Below are 21,499 nucleotides of genomic sequence, written 5' to 3'. Positions count from 1 at the left end.
CAACTAGGAGTATAATTGTTCCAAAGTGAGGCTCCAGATGACGCTAAAGGACTCCAGAGACCAAATTATCATCAGCAGCGCTGCATTAGCTGTAACAACTGGGTGGAAATGGGCTCCAGCAGAAGCAGTGCACCATGCCACATCTGCTCTGAGACACAAAGACACCATGGGGAAAGTTCAGCAAGGAAGAGGCGGTATGAGGTTCGAGCCAGGCAACCCATCTTGGTTGAAAGCTACAATAGTAGAGAAGAGGAGGATGGTGCTTAAGAGTTACACCAACAAGAGGAGGCTGTAAGGATGGTGAAAGCAGTCTCCCTTGCCCAACAGGGGCGATGGATGCAATTGGAAGGTATGGAGAGAAGAAGACTCAGCTGAAGGGAGCTATGGGATATGGAAGCATGCAGGGTCTGCTTTATTATTAGAGCAACATATGATTTGCTTGCGTCACCTAAGAATCTACAGGGAGGTACAGGGAGGATCCAACCTGTGCCCTTTTTTCCAACTCAAGCTACTCTCAAACACATCGTGACTGCTTGTAAGACCAGCCTTACACAGGTCCACTACACCTGGAGGCACAATCAGGTATTAAAATGTGTGGCAGCAGCCCTGGAGAACAAGCAGGCAGTGACCAACTCTTTGCCCCAACATCAAGCAAGCCTCTGGGTACCAGAGCCTTTGTGAAGGAAGGACAAAAATTCCCCCAACATCACCCCATCAAGCTGCAAAATGGACACCTGAGCTTTAGTATTGATCTGCAATGCAAATAATTTTATATAGCTAGATAGATAGATAGATAGATAGATAGATAGATAGATAGATAGATAGATAGATAGATAGATAGATAGATAGATAGATAGATAGATAGATAGATAGATAGATAGATGGGAGGGCAGAGGGCAGTTGAAAATTATCTGGGCTGTGTTTGCAGGGCCTTCCTGTCCACAGCTGAGTTCCCAGTGTACCAATTAGATCTTACTAAAGAACAGTTCAGTAAATTGGATGCTCCCCGTTAGTGGTATTGTAGATTCCCTCTCTGCTTTGGGCTTATTGTCTGCTATAAACCCTGCTAAAACAAAGTATAATCACAACTCTTCTGAGGAAAAAAATGCAGATGTAGTGTGACTTGTGATGAAATATTTGGTAATCTAATCAAATCCAAAGCCTGGTCTTATTTTAAGAGAGTTCAGGTGTATTTTTAGATTTGACAGCTTGCACGCCCCACTCTCCTGCTCTAGATTACATTGTAACAGGATTATAGAGTCATAAAGTGTGTGTGTGTTTAAATGTTTTATGCTCATCCAAACAGACTGCTGAAAGTACTTTTCTGCCACCAACTCACGCTATACAATAAACACGCCTCTGAAATGCACAGCTAATGACCATGCAGTAATAACAAAAGACTGAGCACTGGGCCATTAATGCTACCAATTGTAGTGATGATAATCACACACTGAGCGCAGAGAGGGCCCCCGTGAACTTCACTGTGTGTTTTCTGGTGAGTGAGCCTATAGAAATTTACACACAACGTAGTCCTACAAGTGTGAAGGAAGCATCATCACCCCACACACACACACACACACACACACACACTAGATCTGTCTGTCTCTCTCAGACACACCCACACAGCACTGGCGCCAACAACTAAATCCCCCCACCCCTGTTAGCTGACCTCTAATTATGTCATGCGAAAAAGCTGTGTCCCATTGAAAAGCTCTCTTAATCAAACCCAATTAATTCCGCTATTTTCCCTTATTATCCTTTGCAAGGAACGCGTCTTTCCAATAAGACTGTTAACTCCAGCCGGGGCTCTTTCAGATCTACTCGGGTGCAGGAGCAAAATAATAGACTGCACAATTAATCAATTAGTCATTAGGGATTCAGTTGGTCTTCATGAACACAGTTACTGGGTGGAAGGGGGAGTTAGAGCTTCCTCAGAATTACTTGTCTTTCTATTTGGAAAGGAATCAACAACTTGAATTCTTTGACTTTCACTGTTATACTCCACAGGAAAACACAAAAAGGCTCAAATGAAAGAACTTTATGATTTTATATCCTTAAACTACTGATCATTCCAGAAACAAACACTTTGTAATGATGTTTCTGATTCCTGGGCTCTATGTCATTTCCTTCGTGGTTGTTTTAGATCCAGGTTTCAGGGAGCCAGTATATGACTGAGAGCCACAGAGGAAAAGGAATCACTCCAGACTAGTACAGGGATTGAGCAGTAGAGGAGAGAGGAGGTGGTAGCTTGCAGTGAGGCTATATTATTGTGTAGTTTTGTTTGTTTCCTTTGATTTGGTTGAATTCTCCAGGGGTTTTTTCTTTGTCTCATTAAGATTTGTGTTAATAAATGCCACCTTTTTAGATGTACTCCTGCCTCAAGGCTTCTTCAAACATTCCTTACAATTTTCTGGGGCTTGATATAAACAACTGCCCCGTGTTTGCGGTCTCAGCATGACACACACCATGACTACCACTTCCTCTTCCTGCAAACAATTCTCTCCTGTGCAATATCACAACCAAGTCAAAAGTATTCACTTGTCTGCTTCACAAGTCTATGAACTTAAGTGACATCCCATTCTTAATCCATAGGGTTTAACATGATGTCGGCCCACCCTTTGCAGCTGTAACAGCTTCTTTGAAGGCTTTCCACAAGGTTTAGAAGTGTGTTTATGGGAATTGTTGACCATTCTTCCAGAAGTAGCATTTGTGAGGTCAGACACTGATGTTGGACAAGAAGGCCTGGGTCACAGTCTCTGCTCTAATTCATCCCAAAGGTATTCTATTGGGTTGAGGTCAGGATTCTGTGCAGGCCGGTCAAGTTCTTCCACACCAAACTCGCTCATCCATGTCTTTATGGACCTTGCTTTGTGCACTGGTGCGCAGTCATGTTGGAACGGGAAGAGGCCATCCCCAAACTGTTCCCACAAAGTTCGGAGCATGAAATTGTCCAAAATGTCTTGGTATGCTGAAGCATTAAGAGTACCTTTCACTGGAACTGAGGGGCTGAGCCCAACTCCTGAAAAAAACAAAAAAAAAAACAAAAACCACACCATAATCCCCCTTCCACCAAACTTTACACTTGGTGCAATGCAGTCAGACAAGCACTGGTAACAAACAAAACCAGACTCATCCATCTTATTGCCAGACGAAGAAGTGTGATTCACCACTCCAGAGAACACGCCTCCACTGTGCTAGAGTCCAGTGACAGCGTGCTTTACACCACTGAATCCAACACGTTGCATTGTACTTGGTGATGTAAGGCTTGGATGCAGCTGCTCGGCAATGGAAACCCATTCCATGAAGCTCTCTATGTACTGTTCTTGAGCTAATCCGAAGGCCACATGAAGTTTGGAGGTCTGTAACAATCGACTGTGTAGAAAGTTGGTGACCTCTGTGCATTATGCACCTCAGCATCTGCTGACCCCGCTCTGTCATTTTATATGGCCTACCACTTTGTGGCTGAGTTGCAGTCATTCCCAGTTGCTTCCACTTTCTTACAACACCACTAATAGTTGACTGTGGAATATTTAGTTATGAAGAAGTTTCATGACTGGACTTCCTGCACAGGTGGCATCCTATCATGTTACCATGGTATCACTGAGCTCCTGAAAGCGACCCATTCTTTCACAAATGTTTGTAGAAGCAGTCTGCATGCCTAGGTGCTTGTTGTATGCACCTGTGGCCATGGAAGTGACTGGAACACCTGAATTCAGTGATTTGGGTGGGTGAGTGAATTTTTGGCATGAATGAAGATTGGGGTTGTGCAGTGCTTAGCACTATCTCCTCACAGTACCTGGTTTGAACCCCGGGCTGGGGCGATTCTGTGTGGCATTTGCATGTTTTCTCTGTGTATGCATGGGTTTCCTCCAGGTAATCTGGCTTCCTCATACAGTCCAAAAACATGTATGTTATGTTAACTGTTACTTCTAAATTGGCCATGGATGTGAGGTAGATAAAATGCAGAGAATAAAGCACTGTATGAATCAAAATGTGACTTGTAGTTTAAAGTACTTTGAGTAGTCAGTATCATCTTTTGGTCCCAGGGTTGGAAGAACCTGGTTTCAGGTTTATGGAGTTCAGCATTTCAACAAAGCTATAAATTTATTGTCTTTTTTTTTTTTTAATTTAAGACTTATTCATTTAATATACAACCTGAAAGGCTATGCAAAACATGTCTTGTGCTTTGTAGTCTGCACACTGAAGTATCCTTGAGCAAGAAACTGAACCCCAAGTTCTGTTAAAAAGTGCTGTATGAATGTGTATGAGTGTGTGTGTGAATGAGACTGGTAGTAAGGCACTATATAGTCCACTTAGTTTTTTTTTCTGAAAAAATTCCAGTAAGATCTCAGTTCTGATCAAATCAAGATACAATAAATCTCAGGTAAATACAGTTTCACAGCAGTCAGGTCTAAAGTAAAACATCAAGTCCCTTTGCTTTGAAAAATGCATGAGAAACAGTCAAAAACTCTAGTAATGCTGCAATACACATAAAGTAAGCTCTGGAGTGAATCTCCAGCCTCTATATGTATATGATATCTCTTATTTTCAGGTAAATATAAAATTTAAAAAAAGACAAAAGGCATCATTATTTATGTTTAGTCAGCTTCCTTGTTGCGTGAAGAGCCAGAATGATTTATTGTTCCAGGTATCAGGAAGGATTAAAGGATGTGTTCCTGCTTCTTAATGCCACAGAATGCCACATTTTGTGATTTATTGTCTGACATCAAGCAATATGTGGACAAGACTGATTTTCTGTGGTAATCACATGTCAGGATTACACTGGATAATGTGTTGGGTGAGCACTTGCTTGCATGTAATACTCTGAAGTAAGAAAAAAAAAACATAATCTGGGACCATATTTTTGTCTTTTTGTTTTCGGATATTTTTAGAAAATAAATGCATTTCTCTGGAAGACTAGAAATAGTGGTAAAAATCTAATTTAGGCTCACATTTGAATAAATGTTATTAACATTTGGATAATAGAAAATTACCCTCAATCAGAACGTTTTTCATGCTGATCTGCTGCTGCTCTTTTTCCCATGCTTTCCTTTGTGCCACTCACTCCAGCTCAACGCATGCCTACCCCGGCCTCCGGCTGTGACTATAGCCCCGACCCGGCCCCAACTGAGCAGTGCCAAGCTGTCCAGCAGTTAGTTAGTGTCCGTTCAAGCCCAGCTCGGCCTGGCTCGGCCCGGGTACTAATCCCTGGTCTGTCAGAGGACCCCACTCTGAACTCATCCTGCAACACAGGAAAATGCTCTAATTGGGGGATTTTCTACATCATTAACTCCGATGAGCAGCCATCCCACCCTCCCTTCCACCCCTCTCTCCTGCTCTCCACTCTCCCTCTCTGTGCGTCTCTCACTCCCACACTTTTCTCAAACTTAATCTCTTTCCTAATGTTTCTCTTTGCACTGGCTTCTTTCATCCTCTTGGTAAAAGCATTTTTTTTCCCTTTTGGTTTCAGACTGTGTCGTTTTTGTTCAACAATTGAGATATGAGCCCATAAACCTAAAATAATGTGAAAATAGTGAAACCCTCTCTTAGTCTTGCCTGTGCACTTGTTACATTCACAAGAAGTTAAATGACACTTCCACAATTTGTAGTCTGGCTTTTCTCGCATTTACAGAAAAAGTATATCACATGATTTATTTTAGGTTTTTGCTTTTGTTTCTTCCCAACTGTTAGCGCCATTTTGTGCCTTTAATATATATGAACTATAAATGAGTGACAGAGCTAAACATTACCAAGAGTTAATATTAGATTTAGGGTACGTTCCTGATGCCTTAAACACAAAAAATACAAACTTTGTTTTGCACAATAAAATAATTCTAACCTGTTTCTCAAATTACTACCAAAATTTCACTTTTTGTTGCACAAAATGTCATGTTTCCATTTTTTGTATGAAAATATGATGGGATGAAATACCATGATATAAATACATATATTAAAATGTTGTGTATATATAGTCCAGAAAAAAGAAGTGCAACTTATAAATGGTTAAAATTGTGGAATAGATAATATCTTGCTGAGCTCTGTAGCTTGGATCTAATGGTAATATGTGTATTCACTTGTAGTCACTGTAGGAAATTTTAAAATCATGCAAACACCATGTTACATCCACTGGCTTATCCATATGGCCCTTGAAGTAAGGTCTGCTCAACCCTCCATCTGTCCAGGAAAGTGATTCACATGCTGAGGAGGACAGCGTGCACGGCGGCACCAGTCCCTCTGTGAACATGTGTTTCAGCGGCTGAGCCTTACAGCCTGCCTGCCTGCCGGCCTGGGGGCAATTAGAGAGCCGGGCCTTGTGGTCAGAGGCCCCCCCGGGAAGCCCTGATTGATTGGAGTCTCATCTTCCTAACAGGCTGGCACCCTGCCACCTACCCGTGGAAAAGCAGAGAGGATTGAGAGGGGTAAAAGAAAAAAAAAGAGCTCTTATATGACAGAGAGGGAGACAAGGAGCACAAGTGTTAGCAGAAAAGAAAAAAATGTCTCTGCTCATGTATGTCAGATGACAACGATTATACTGTAGTAATCTTGGATTGCTCTAGTAGTCTTAGCAAGGTTAAAAAAAAAAAAACACATAGTGACTGTGGGAATGAGTGCAGGGGTCAACATGAAAGCACTGAAGTGAAAAAGTGGAGATAAAATTTCTAGCAAACTATATTTATTTTCAGTAGATCTCCATTCTTTCCAGAATATGAACATCAAAAATTCAGACAAAATCAAAAAGAAATATAACAATGATATCACTAAGACAGGCATGACTAGGGCATGTAAGACAGGTTTCTGCACATTTTCACACACAATAATAAAAATAACTAAAACTAGTGCAATGTTGTCTGTTATCTAACCTTTGGCTTATTCTTGATCCAAAACATTTATGCTGCATCCCAAATAACCTTATTGCATAAGATAATTCTTGTTTCCTGTGGGGTGTGAGGTCCTGGGATTGTGTAAAACTACATGAAAACAGATGATGAACAGTGGCTGTGACAGTATTTCTCCCATTTAAGTAGTAAAAGAGTGAATTTCAAAGTTAACCAGATATAACAAGAAGTGGAGTGCGGCTGTATAATATCTGGGCAGTTATGCAAAAATGAGTCTCCTTTTGTTAAAACACATTTATATATAAATACAAAAAAAAAAGGGTTTCTGAAATTGCACTTTAAGATGACATATTTTCTCTCCCTCTTTTTCCATTAAGAAGTCAAAAAATAAAAATACATTTCTGCCTCCAAAGATTGCGTTTTGCGAGATAGCACCTGCAGATGCAAAAACATTTCAAATTACTTAAAATGTCACAGTCTTATTTATTTAGCTCTGCTGTCCATGTGAAGCATATTGTGCTCCAACTTTAAGATAATTAGGGCTTAACCCTGTAACAGATGGCATAAGACCAATAATGTGTCATTAATGACCAAAACAGTGACGATCCATGTTTCTTCTTGTTTGAAAAAAAAATCTTCTACAACAAAATGGTTACAAGGGCCTATTTAGTGCAGCCTGAGACCGTTTCTCCCTCTTCAGCTTCGGACAAAGAGGATACACTTGGATCAATTGTGTCAAACAAAGACTAAACTATGTGGGGTGACGCATCACACAGGGTTCTTTCTGCTGCCCTGCACGTACACGCAGCCACCCAACACTGAGCTGCCAACAGGTTTTCTCCTCCAACAGTCACTCAAGCAAAAAGAGGGTTACTCCGCTGACTAGCCTGTGTTCCTGCCTATTTCCTCTGTCTATCTTCTGTTTCCTCCCTTCTTTAAAGCATGTCAGCACGAGTCAGAAAAATATATCTGTGCAGAATTATTTTTGGTATGTTCTCGGCCTCAGCCGAGATGCAATCGCAACTCTCACTTTGAGACCCTTTTCCCACCAAACGATGATCTATTAAGGAAGAGATTTGCCTCTCCTCACTGGTCATCTTCTTCCAGTCACACCAAGGTATCTAAAACATGGACTCACGTATCTAAACTGTAGCAAAGTAAATCATACCACAAGTGGACATAAAATGAAAACCAGTCATGCAGCTTTTATGACTAAACAGATTATTAAGATGAGCAGAGACACTGTAATGTGTCTTTGTGCTTTGATTTCACATTAAAAGGAGACCAAACCTTCATTCACAAAGTCCTCTAAAACTCTGCCGACTCATGAAAATTTGGCAGGTGGATTAACTAATGAAAACATAAACTCGGTGAAGAAAAAAAAAAAAGGGAACGTAAAGAATGAATGGCAGAAGTGTTATTTTGCTTGACTCGACAGATTTAGTTAAATGAAAAGTGATGAAAAAGATAAGAATTCCCACATTTTGGCAATTTTTAATGAAAATAATAATAATGCAGGATGTCTTCATTGAGTGCGCACCCAAAGAGCTGGAGCAAAGGATCAGGCATGAAAAAGAGCTTTTTTGTGACTCAAAAATCCCATTATCATAAATTGTATGCTGAAATTTGTATCATAGCTGCTGGGGTGCTGGTTGTATTAGAATGGTGGTCACCAAGAAGACAACAGTTTTCACAGAACCCAAGGCAACAATAAACACCTAGAAACAGAGAGAGCAAATAGCTGAAACTTGGAGGTTTAAAATAAAACATTTAACCCCTCTGCAGGTTTCAGTTGTGTGTTTCAAGAGGAAGAAGTAAAAAAAAACAAAGTCCTTCCAAAGTTTCTCACATCCTCAGTATTCACAGTTCAGAATCCACTTCTTTCACTTAGTGGCATAGCATTCGACTAGTCACTGCCATCTTTTCATGTCTGCTACCTTGAAACCCAAGAAAATTTTTCAGCATCTGCATTTTCCAGCATTACTCACATGGACCACCAAGTCTGTTAATCACATGTGTTGCCAGGTCTTGTCCATAGACTGGATATGTTCCTTGGCTTTCATCCTCAGTGCAGCAATACTGGAGCTGCGCTGGTCTACATCCTCCAAAGGGTACTTTTCAGGGTATGGTGCTGGACACTGGTAAGGAGGAGGGGCCATACTCTGCATCCCCTGACCCATGGATGGATGGGGATGAGTGTGAGGGTGTGGATGAGGAGGATGAGGCCCATGATGACCATGAGGCCCATGAGACCCATGAGGACCATGAGGAGTGGAATTGAGGAAATGGTGGCTTGGATAGCTGGGTTGGAGGCCTTGAGCTGGACCCATGAAGCCTGGAATGCTGTGAACTGGTGTAGCACTGGACAGGGGAGAGGTCAGCCAGGGTTCCAAGGGGAGGGAGTTGGTCATTGGACCCATGCTGGTGTGAACTGGTCCAGGACGGTTAAAAGACAGCATGGGTGAATCGTGGAGCTTCATGGTGCTGGCGTCCATTTTTTCTTGCCGACGCCATTTAGCTCTGCGGTTCTGAAACCAGACCTGGAAGCAAAATTAAATTAAAACACTGGGGGAGCGTAATCATATATTATGATTTCAGCCTTTCAAGTTGTGTGAATGTGAGACTTTCGTCTAAAATAATGAGTATAACTTGACGGAAAACCAGACAAAGAATTTTAGGCTGTTGGATGTAAGTTTTTAACCTCCTGTTGCCAGTTTTAGGTGCTTCTTATCAGTCATGTCTTTGAGTCTTTTGTTTCTCTAAAAAACAATATCTTAAGAATGTACATTCCTGTTGCTATGATGTTATTAGTGCCAAATGTCTAGTAAGTTTTAACACTCAAGAAAACTGTGATGCTGAATGTTACAGATATGGATTTATTTGACCAAACTCACGGTGTTGCCTTTAATGCAGTTCATTTTACCTGAACTCGGACTTCGGGGAGGTTCACCTTCATAGCAAGCTCCTCACGGCTGTACACATCTGGGTAATGGGACTTCTCAAAGGCACGCTCCAGCTCATGCAGCTGGTAGGTGGTGAAGGTGGTGCGGTTGCGCCTGTGTTTCTTCTTGGGTTGCTCATCCTTGCTTGGTTCTGGAGACTTGCCTTCGTCGCTCTCTATACTCTTCCTCAGCTCGCTCAGTTCCTGATCACATTTATTTGTAAATAAGCCAGTGTCTGTGGAAGAGTCCAGGAAAAAAAGAATTGGAAGTTTGTATTTCCTTCACTTACTTTTTGATGGGATAGAGTGAATGAGAACTACAGTTTCAAGAGAAATGAAAATGAAGAATGTAGTTTCCCACTTTCCAGTAGAGCAAACATTAGTTTGACACCTGCAACAATAGGCCACTGTAAGTCAGTGAAGCAAGCAATTCCCTGTACCTCAATGAAGTTCCGAAACATTCCTAATCGGATTTAGTAAGCTTTTTCTAGTGGTTACTTTTCTTCAAAGTTAAACAGTTTTTGAAAAGAAATGTGAGAACAACTGTTTGTTTGTTTTGGTTTTTTTTACTAAACTTTTTAACTGCATCACATTAATTATGATTGTGCTCAACAGCCACTCTTATTTTATTTTTTTTAATCATTTTTGGTTACGCTCAAAGCAGATCCAAAATAATCCAGAATTAAGATCACTGGTTACTGACAAGCTCATGTTTACAGACACTACAACGCTTTCACTGACACTGTCCCGCTCTGTAACCCTTCATGTAAAATAATTCCTCTCTCTATTCTTCTTCCTCAGCTGCATTTCTTAATCTCCGATATGCATTTTCATCAGCACCACAGAAACACAGGAGACACTACAGGGAAAACAGCGAGCTCTTTAACACCATCAAGATCAGTCAGTGGGCCGAAAGCAAACCAAACCAGCAAAGTGATTCAATCAAACAAGGTACGCAGATGATGATCCGGCAATACGATAATCTTATTAGATAAGTGAAGAGTTAATGAGTGCCGAGCTTGGACCTGATTCAAAGACTTAATTTCATTCAGGATGTTAGATAAGATCTAAATTACAGAAAGTGGGTTAAGCTGATTTTAAATAAGTGCTAATTTTGCTTCAAGATAGCCCATAGATACGTCAGTGTCATCAGTATCCGTCCTACAAAAAAAAAAAAAAGGATAATTCAGGATTTCATATGAAATAATTACACACTAACTGCCATACAGTGGGACAAGCAAAATCTATTTATCTGAGCTTTCAAAGCCTTTTTTTTCATTACTTTGTTGCTTTACAGAGTAACACAAGTGTTCATCTAGAAGTGTAAATGTAATGCCCGTTAGTCACAATATTTTAGCTCTGTGTTTTCTCTACCAGCTCCTTAGGGAAATATTTATTCTTTGCTTTAATAGATGTAACTGTATTCTGACTGCAGATATTTATCAGGTTTCTCTGAGAGTAAACAAAACAAAGGCTGACAGATACAACAGACAGTTGTATATGTTTTTGTACACAGGCCTCTCTTGAAAAAGAAACCCCCAATCTCAATGAAACTTCTCTGATTTAATAACTATAATAAAATAAGTTAAGGAGAAAGAAAAGGCCATTTAAATGCTTGTGGTCATTTGAAAACCCTGTCATCACATAGTCTTTCCAGCAGAGCGACTCAGACTCTTTTGTTTAGGATAATCTCGGCTCTGTTAGCAGCACATGCAGCAGAGACACCATCACAGCTGATGCAGTCTTGATGGTAAGTTATCGAGCAGTTTGTGTAATGCAACTCTAACACAATGTTTCTAGCTGTCGGCTATGCATGTTCATGAAGAATTTATCAATATCAGAGTTTTTTTTTTTTACTTCCTCAAAGCTGATACTGGTGTGAGTCCTGAGAATCATTCATCACTGCAGCTCTGAACTAAAACAGTGATGTTTTAAGGCAGGAAGTGAAATAAGGGACTGAAGCTTGCTATTAACTCAGGAAGGTTAATGTGAGTTTTGTAAAACTATCACTCTCACTTTCACATGGGTGAAAATCACCCGATGTTAGTGCTAATGTGTAGGGTAAAGCTCCATCTCGAAGACGAAGAGAAGCTACAGACTGAGGTGGTGACATCATTAGAAATACACTGGTTTTAAAACATTGCTGACTTGGGCTGCTTTTAGTGACCTTTTTCTTTAAAGTTAAATGACATTTGGGAGCTTCAGCAGAGCAGCTGACTGCATACAAATCTAAACGCTTGCTTGTTTCTGTTAATGGGATGTGCTGATAGAGATAAAGGAGGGGGTCACTGTTGTCTTTCCGCTGGAGAAACGGGAGACGAGGCAAAGGCAAAGCAGGGTTTTGGGGGTTCATTTATCCACCTCTCATTAAGCAGCTATGACAAAGACCAGCCTCTGACAAAGGCAGAGGTCAGGCCCGGTTCAGTGACCAGCTCTTGGCCTGTCAGCCCATCACAGCCACTGGTCTGAAGCCTCCCCGCTGTTTATCAGCCAGCAGAACATCTCAGCACGGAGAGGGGGGGCAGACTGACACCGAACACAGAAAGGCTGCTCAGTCAGAAGGAACCGGGCTGACTTCGCAGAGGATAGAGTGATGTCATTGGTGTTGATGGATGTTAATCCACTGAAACCAAACTGAATTTGAATCACTTGAAAGCAATGTTTCTGGCGCTGGTAGATTTGTCTGCAGTTCATAGGAACAACTTTTTCTCTTGTTCCTGCCACAAAAATCACCAACCACCTGCCTGATCCTGCGTGTGAAAATAGCTTCAGATTAAACATGGTGCAATTTGATTCTGCGAGAGAACGATAACAATAACGGGCGATTGGACTACTGTACAATCTAATCTGCACAGAAGAGAAGATTAGGGGAATTCCACAAGGGAATGGGATTGGTCTTGGGGACATAAACCCCCTACACCATCTTGTCCTGTGATTTATCTCTCAATCTCCGTCCACACGGTGGAGTTAATGCAGCAGACTTTACCTGGCAACAGAGTTTAACACAATGATTTTGAATGTGTGTGAGTTTTATTTTATTTCATTTTAAGCTGCACCAGCACATACAATATAAAGGTGAACTAGCCTTATTTAAAGAGGTCAGACTTGTGATCATAGGCTGCCAAATAACAGTTCAAATAATACTTGCAGTCATTATAATTGAATTCCATAAATGCGATTTAAAGCTGCTATTCTATTCTTATTTCAACATTGTTTTGTGTTGAAAATCGGAGTCAGAAGAAAGTCAGATTTTGGTTTAGTACATTTTTCCACCTCTTTAAAAATATATATAATGATCAGATTCTAAAACTCAGGTAAAAATAAAGACCTGGAGTATATTCTGGATGTTTGGGTGATGTCCTTTAAATGGCTATTTTGATGAAATGCTGAATTTGTTACTTATGCTATGTGATCTGTTTCCCGCTGTTTACTACTACTGCCGACAAACAGTAGCATACTGTAAAGCTTAACCTGTTTGTTCTGGTTCTTGAGCAAGGTTCATTTGGACTATAAAGGACGGTGTTGGTGGTCAGATAACTTCATGTTCAGCCATCAAGTAGTGTGAATATTTATTATATTTGCCCAGCAGCATCAATATCTTAACTTCAGTGCAGCAAAGTCAATCTACCCATGTTCTGTCTTACATAATTAAAATCTCTAAAGTTAAAAAAGTAAAGTTCACTTCAGTCCAGCTTTTCAAGACTAGAGATGCTGCTGTGTAATCAATATCTTTGACCATTCCATATGCTTTGAGGCAAAAAAAAAAAAATCAGATGATTCACCCTCAGTAACAAACTCTGAAGTAACTGATCCATACTAACCAAAGAGCTCACCGTAAATTTTACATACCTTGTTTTTTGGAAACAAAATGTTCTCAAAACGTGGTGTTATTATTACAACATAAAATTCTGCTTCACCAGGGTACAGAGCAACATTTTCAGCTTGACTCACCATGGTACTGCTGCTGCTGCTGCTGCTCTGTGCTGCTGATTCTCAGAGAGGAAAGGTGCCCGCTGTAGGACGGGTGTGATGAGTGATCCTGCTGCTTCCCAGACTCTGCCAGGCCATCTATGTTCACCTTGTGGGGTCCGGAGGCCGTAGCCGGACTTAGTAAGGGGTCCTGTTCTTTGCTGAAACCTAGTATGACATCAATGCTGTGGACACGGCCTCCCACTGCAACGCCCCCACCTTTACCCATTTCGTGGAAATTGCTGGGTGAGAGGCAGCTGTCGTCCACCATATTCATGGTATCCAGCGATAAATGCATTCGAGCGTCTGGGCAATCGCCTGGGCCTGGGGTCGGAGGGAAGACATTTGGGTGAAGCTACAGTATACAGATCGGAGATTTCTAGATCACCTTGGATGACTGTTCAAACCTTCCATCCATCTAAACCTGATTATCTTCTTCAGAAGTCCAGGGGGTCAGCACCCCTTAGACTCTGAGTGTCCTGTCAAACCATTAACAAGATTGTGACTATAGCTAAACGTTATACCTAAGCAACACTTTTTAGAAAAACAGAAGCCAGATTTCATAGTTTTACCGCTGGAGTGCAAAATTGTGTTGTTTGGGATCTTAAATATTCTGGAAACTCATGACACATTTAGTCCTTCTTTTACAATACAAGCTGTTTTAGACTGTATTTGCATTTTGTCTGAATCTCTTGACTAATGTGAACTTTCCCTGACAAATAAGTTAGGAAGTTGTGGAGTAAGTCTGAAAATCTTGTGCATTTACGACAAAATGAGTTGTATTCTCGTGTTTATTCTGCAGTTCATTTTGTGCTGTGTTCCTCAGACTCAGGGACTTGTTACATAAGAACTAAATAAGCAGGTGAATTACAACCTAATGAGACTATGGCAATGCTTACCTCTTGGAAGTAAGTATGCTGAAGTGCTGAAGTTACTGATGCCAGTGCTCCACCTCCACCTATTCCTCTCAGCAGCTCTCCCACCAACTTCAGTCTTCCCAGATCCGCTATATGGACCGCCTGCAGTCACTTAGCTGGCGTTGCTTACCTTACATTTCTCTAAATAGTTTCTCTTTGTGTGACAAACAGCCTTAACAGAAGCACTCCAATAAAGCCAGTGAAGAGCGTTTAGCTCAGTTCAGACACTATCCACTCCAGCTCAGAGAGGAGAGTGGGAGAGGAGTGAGCTGGAGAGAGAGAGAGAGGTGGACAAAGCTGAGGCGGCGTAGGAGGTGAAACGAGGGGATTAGGAGAGGGTTGTTAATTGCAATCCGTCCCCTTTAAGAGTGATTGGCGGCTGTTTTCTGCTCAAGTAACTGTTTTAAATGTCATTGTCATTTACCCCCAGTGGAGAAGACCAGGCTAATGAAGCCCAGACAGGACTTTCTTTCATAAATTTATTGTTTTAAAGACAAAAGAACCACTGAAAGTTTTCACTAATCACCGCCAGCCCCCATTATGTGAAAATACAGGGAGAAAGGAAACACACAAAGATATAACTAAAAACCAAAAACAATTTACCACCAGGTTTATTTTCCAGCCCCAAATATCTATTTTTGTTCTTTTTTTGGTTAATTTGCAGGGTAGTCATGCTACTACTTTAGTTTTATTGACTACAAACTAAAAAGTAAAACACAACAACCACTGCTATATTAAAAAAACAAACAAAAAACACAAAGTATCTCCTTTAAAACAGATCAGGCTTCATACATGTAATTATTCATTATGCTAATTTATTATTTTCCAATTTATATGCACTGTTTTTATTCCATTATCAGACATAAACTTTGTTTGTAATACTTATTGATAGCCTGTGACATTAAAACCTTATTGAACACTATTATTTATTCTTTTTTTTTTCAATTGCTGTATCAGTTTGTTTTATTTGCATATAAAGCAAGTTTGCTTGATCCAACCAGTAAAACAGCTTAATGAAAGCCAGTCAATTGTTTAACTGGATTAGACAAGAGACAATGTTTTATACAGGAGTTTAATGCCTCTGCAGTTAATCAAATCAGCCAAAATAAGAAGGAATTTATCTAAAATGTTTTGTGGAAACATTTTACTATGCAGTACATTTTTGCTTTGATTGGAGAAGTAGACAAAAATAAATAAATGAATAAATAAAAACAGACAAGAGAAAGCAAGACAAATGTGATTTGCATAATAACAGTAAACTCCTGAAGGCCGGGACACCTAATGCTAAGTCATAAACGGCACATTTTCATCACAGGGTTATTTTATTTCACTGAATAGTGTTTCTTCACAGACTGCGGAGCAAACGGTAAGGGGCAGGTCAGAGGGTTTGGAGGCCACAGACCTAAAAGTTGACCCCGGCTTAGCGTCACAGAAATTAGCACCGACTCCAAAGACACTAAAGAGATTTCCTGTGACCTCAGACATATCTCAAAATAAAGACAGATACAGATAAACACATGATTGACGATTTACAACTGAGTCCCTTTTCACATTCAGACTGCATTACTAGAGGCACAGTATGCAAAAATACAGAAGATCAAATTACAAATATGGTTTACGAGGAATTATTATCATTTCTAATGATAATTTAAAATTCCTAAAAAGTCATAATTATTTTGTTTTTATAATATATTTATGTGCTACAAAGATTTATAATATGTGTGCACATACCTCAAAGTAAAAATGTCTATTTACATGTCAGTGACGACAGCAACCGCTTCACCTGAAGTCCACCCTGGCTAAATTTGGAACCCTCTCATCCATACGGTAGCTCCGAGCAAGTCCTGTCATCATGTGATCGTGTGTCACTTGATCAGGGTTGGCAAAGTACACACATTCTTCACTTAAGTAGAAGTACAGACACTTGCGTGGAAGAAGCCTGGTAGAAGATGAAGTACTGATTCAACTTCTTTACCCAAGTAAAAATTAAAATGTAAATGTATAAAAGTGAGAACCTATCTGAATTTTTAAAAAAAGTATTTTAACTTTGGTTAGTAAGTTTAACAACCATGGGTGACTTTGCCTTCACACCTAAACAGAAAACTGACCATAGTACTATAAATGATGCATAAATTAAATTATTCATCTCTAACTCTCTAACTCTTCTATGTCTGTCATGCATTGATTAGCACCGATGATGGATACACCAATGGTAAATGGACTGGTACTTATATAACACTTTTCTACTCAATTTGAGACCTCAAAGCGCTTTATACTACATGCCTCATTCACCCATTCATACAAGCACTTTTTTCTAAGCTGAAGTCCTTTTAAATAATATTCACACACACTCACATAAATACATTGGGGGGTAATTTAGGGTTCAGTGTCTTGCCCAAGGGTACTTGGGCATGCAGACTGGAGGAGCCAGGGATCAAACTACTGGCCTTCTCATTATCAGATAAGCTGTTCTACCTTCTGAGCCAGAGCAGCCCATTTAGGTTCTTGGTGATTGATACCATAATCAATAACTCCCCTGAAATGCTTTAAAACTAAAGTAACAAGCATGTTTTGCAAATATTTATCTTCAAATGTCGAGAATAAGAGTAAAAAAGCTGTCAAAAATAAACACTCGAGGTACCTGTACCTAAATACAGGTACCTGACCTGAAAACTCTACTTAAGTACAGCTACACACTTTATATATATATCTGGAGTAAAAGAGAGGTGAGTCGATCAACCCTTTTTAGTCTCTACCAGGATAACGAAGAGGCAGAGTTGCACTGTGGGTAATGTAGGTTTTGTCAAGGAAGAATGAGTAGATGAAAAAAGATTATATGTCATGTTCAGCTGCACTGATTTTGAGTGACAGTGTCCACTGTGAATTCCAGTAATGTTATGGTATTTTCTTTTAACACCACTGAAAAAGCAACCCCGCCGCTGCAGCGTATTACACGCAGGTTTTCACTGATTGTCAGGTCAGTGAAGGACTGCTGCTATAGCCAACACATTAACAAAATGAAAAGGTATGTTTTCAGTCCATAAGTCATTGTTTTTTATCTAAACAAAGCGAAAGCAATGATTCAGTTTCAGTGTAATACTAAAATAGAAGAGTTATGATAATCACCTTTAAACAGCACAAATAATCACATAAATTTAAGACCATAAATTAAATACTGCAGCACAATAACAGCACATTTTTTTCCCCTGAACTATTCCTATTAGTATCACCACTGTACAGACAGAGTGACTCTCGCTGCCAACAAGCTTATATACCAATGATAGTCTACAGTGCCAACTCATCCCTAAAGGACGTTAATACATTTTTGCCTTTTCGTAGTTTCTCTGTTATCCTGATTGAGCATAAATTGGTTAAGAAGGGCCAGTGTAGTTATCAAGCTGCTTAGTTTTATCAGATGACAGTGTAAGTCCCCCTGATCCTATTAGAAGTAAAAGCAGCTAACGTGTAAATGAACAGTGTCAGCTTGTGAGGTGGGGTGGGGGTGGGGTGGGGTGGGGTGGGGGGAAGGGAAATACAGGAGGCAAAAAGAGGGAAGGGAAGGGGACCAGAAAGAGTGTGGAAGTGGTATCACAGGAAGGGTGAAGTCATGTGACTGCAAAGAGACTACACCTAACACACACACACGCACACACACACACACACACACACACATATTCAGAACGCCCTTTTGTGACTGGCTTTCATTGGTGATGCTTCCACTATCTGTAAAACTGCTGACTGTTTACATGGTTACATCAGCTCTATTGCTATTTGCTTTCAGTGTTTACATGGACCTGATCATAGTTGTGAGGCTATATATACACACGATCAGGCATAACATTATGACCAGCCAATCTGGCACCAAGATGTTAGCAACAGATCCTTTACATCCTGTAAGTTGCAAGGTGGGGCCTCCACAGTTTGTCCAACACATCCCACAGATGTTCAGTTGGATTCAGATGTGGGGAAGTCAACTGCTCAAACCATTGCTGATCCATTTTTGCTTTGTGGCAGGGTACATTATCCTGCTGACAGAAGCCAGAGAATACCATTTCCATGAAAGGGTGCTTAGGTAGGTGGTATGTGTAAAAGTAACATCTGCATGGATGGCAGGACCTCAAGTTTCCCAGCACAACATTGCCCAAAGCATCACACTGCCTCCACCGGCTTGCTTTCTTCACATAGTGCATCCTGGTGCCAGGTGTTCCCCGTGGATGAACGATGTACATCCACCTGGCCATCAATGTGATGTAAAAGAAACCATTATTCATCAGACCAGACCACCTTCTTCCATTGCTCCGTGGTCCAGTTCTGATACTCACATGCCCATTGCTGGCACTTTCAGCATGGGTTCAGCATGGGCACCCTGACTAGTCTGTGGCTATTCAGCTCCATATGCAACAAACTGCAATGCACTGTGTATTCTGACACCTTTCTATCAGAACTTTTTTGGTCGTTTGAGTTACAGTACATCATCTGTTGGATTGGCCCACATGGGCCAGCCTTCGCTCTACACTTGCATCAGTGAGCCTTGGTTGCTCATGACCCTGTCACTGGTTCACCACCGTTCCTTCCTTGGACCACTTTTGATAGATACTCACCACTGCAGACTGGGAACACTCCACAAGAGCTGCAGTTTTGGAGATGCTCTGATGCAGTTATCTAGCAATCACAAATTGACGCTCATCAAACTCGCTCAAATCCTTATGCTTGCACTTTTTTTAAAAAAATTTCTAACACATCAATTTTGAGGACAAAATGTTCTCTTGCTCCCTAATATATCCCACCCACTAAGAGCTGCCATGATGAAGAAATAATCGATGTTATCCACTTCATCAGTCAGTGGTCATAATGTTATGGTTGATCGGTGTATGTCTATGTGTACACTCCTCAAAAAAAACACTTGACCCATACACTGGATCTTCATGATTAAAACAAGTTCAAGTTGAAAATCTTTACTGACGTGCTGCCTAACACTGAGATAACATAAAATCATCAAACCCTTTGCAGGATGGCTTCAGACTCACGCTAAAATTAAAAATTAAGTGTTCACTTATTTATTTTTGAGTGTGTATATATATATATATATATATATATATATATATATATATATATATATTATAGCTATGAAGCCAGGTATGTAGCTAGCTGTATTTCACACAATCATATTAAGATGTCATCTGTCATGTTTACTGGATAAAATGGAAACTGTTGCTGTAGACATTATCTCCTGCATTTAGCAAGTTGATTGAGCTAAGTTCAGTGAACCAGTAAAGTGCTCTCTCTATCCAAGTATTGAGGTTTCCAGATGATTCCCCCCCAAATTGTTTTAAAAATGAAAACAAAACACTTTCAAAATGATGAAGTCCTTTTAGGGGTACGGGACTGCAAACTAAGGTTACTCTAAATTCTGATTCGTTGGTCAGTTAGTGATGAGCTCCTTTGCCATGCACAGTTACTATGACTAGTTAGCTAGGAATGCTAACAATTGTAGCCCTAAACACACTGTTTAGGCCATTACTTACACTCTGGCTTTTTCTTCTTCCAAAACAGCTGAATGTGCTAGTTTACTCCTTAAAATGCATGTTTTGTTGGACCTTTCCTACTTAGTAAACTCCTGTGTTGAGAAGGGCCAAAGATACCACACAATATCGCCCATCGTCTACCCTTAGCCACATCTCACCCGTACAATATACCTGTTTTAATCAGTCAACATCCTTGTCACGCAAGTACCTCTACTGTTAGGCTCTTCCCAAGAGACAGACGCTACTCTTAACCTTACTTTCATAATTGAATTACAGCTGCCCTCGTCACAGGATAAGCACAGGCTTATCCAGATTTCTCATGTTAACCGATATAATGACTGACAGCAGCAAAACATCAACATGTTGCAACAATCTACTTTTTATCTGTATGAAACCTTTGCATCTGCTTGGCGGAAAGACAAAGCAAATTTTACTGCAAAGCTGGAGAAGTGTTGCTTTGTTCCACTGTGCAGCAGTGATGCACAAACAGTGTCTACAAGGAAGGGGGGAAAAGTCAGTGTTGGAAGTTTTTGCAGAATTTGAAAAAGGAAGTGATAAAAAAAAAAACAAACAAAAAAAACTAAACTTTGTCATCTCTGAAGGGTGACGTGGGAATCGTCCTCTTTGGAAGTGTGTGCAAAGAAATAATTACACAATGAGTAAGGCCATTACAAAGACAAATGTGAGAAAAGCTCATTTACGTTTTCTGGAGCAATTAAATGTTCAAAAGCAAATGCAACTTCATGACGCATAGAGACTGTGTTAAGCTTGAGCTTCTTAGATGCTCTGGTTTACTACTACTACTGTGTACTATGACGGTCTTTAGGTAGTTCGTGGATGGCAGACGTTCAGGCCAGACTATTGATCCAGTGATGTAATATTTGTAACACTCAACTACTTGGCTAACAAAGTAGAAAACAGCTGTTGTTGAAAAGCTGTGTAGGTGTATACTGAAAGCAGAAATGAGTCTGAGAGCAGACTGCTCTCAGACTCATTTCTGCTTTTAACCATATGTAGAAAGTAAATAAAGTGTATTTATATAGCATTTTTCAAGACAAGAAACCAGTTACAAACTACTTTACGGTGGTATCAATAAAAATCAGCTTGTGCAAGGTCAAAATGAACATGTATGAACCAGTAAAACGACACAGAACACAAAACACTACCCAAATGCCTGTCTGAACAGGTGAATTTCAAGCTGTTTTTTCAAAGTTGCCACAGAGTTTTAGAGCTAAGAATTGGAATGCACAATCCTCCTTAGCTTTCAGACAGGTACATGGGATCTCAAGGCAACCACTATCTGAGGGCCTA

At 40.3% G+C, this 21,499-nt stretch overlaps 1 protein-coding gene across 1 annotated transcript; it reads right to left on the bottom strand.

Annotated features, from left to right (window-relative positions):
- Nucleotides 1–6,688: 6,688 nt before the first annotated feature.
- rx1 (retinal homeobox gene 1) lies at nucleotides 6,689–16,570 on the bottom strand. The gene is made up of 5 exons (XM_030727880.1): nucleotides 16,395–16,570; nucleotides 14,646–14,932; nucleotides 13,729–14,070; nucleotides 9,760–10,013; nucleotides 6,689–9,376 (listed from the first exon to the last, which is right to left on the bottom strand). The coding sequence occupies exons 3-5, from the start codon at nucleotides 14,042–14,044 to the stop codon at nucleotides 8,846–8,848; spliced, it is 1,101 nt and encodes a 366-aa protein (XP_030583740.1). The 5' UTR covers nucleotides 14,045–14,070; nucleotides 14,646–14,932; nucleotides 16,395–16,570; the 3' UTR covers nucleotides 6,689–8,845.
- Between the last annotated feature and the right edge of the window lie 4,929 nt (nucleotides 16,571–21,499).

The sequence above is a fragment of the Archocentrus centrarchus genome, chromosome 4 (assembly GCF_007364275.1).
Source record: "Archocentrus centrarchus isolate MPI-CPG fArcCen1 chromosome 4, fArcCen1, whole genome shotgun sequence".
NCBI classification, from domain to species: Eukaryota; Metazoa; Chordata; class Actinopteri; order Cichliformes; family Cichlidae; genus Archocentrus; species Archocentrus centrarchus.
This window is presented reverse-complemented; position numbering and strand designations above follow the sequence as displayed.

Bases quoted from the DNA above. Each gene is read 5' to 3' on its own strand.
- rx1 (XM_030727880.1), bottom strand. From the start codon at position 14,044: ATGCATTTATCGCTGGATACCATGAATATGGTGGACGACAGCTGCCTC. The intron at 10,014-13,728 runs GTGAGTCAAGCT...ACTCTTCCACAG, and splicing joins GCAGCAGCAGCAGTACCATG to ACACTGGCTTATTTACAAAT. The intron at 9,377-9,759 runs GTAAAATGAACT...TTTTGCTTCCAG, and splicing joins TCCCCGAAGTCCGAGTTCAG to GTCTGGTTTCAGAACCGCAG.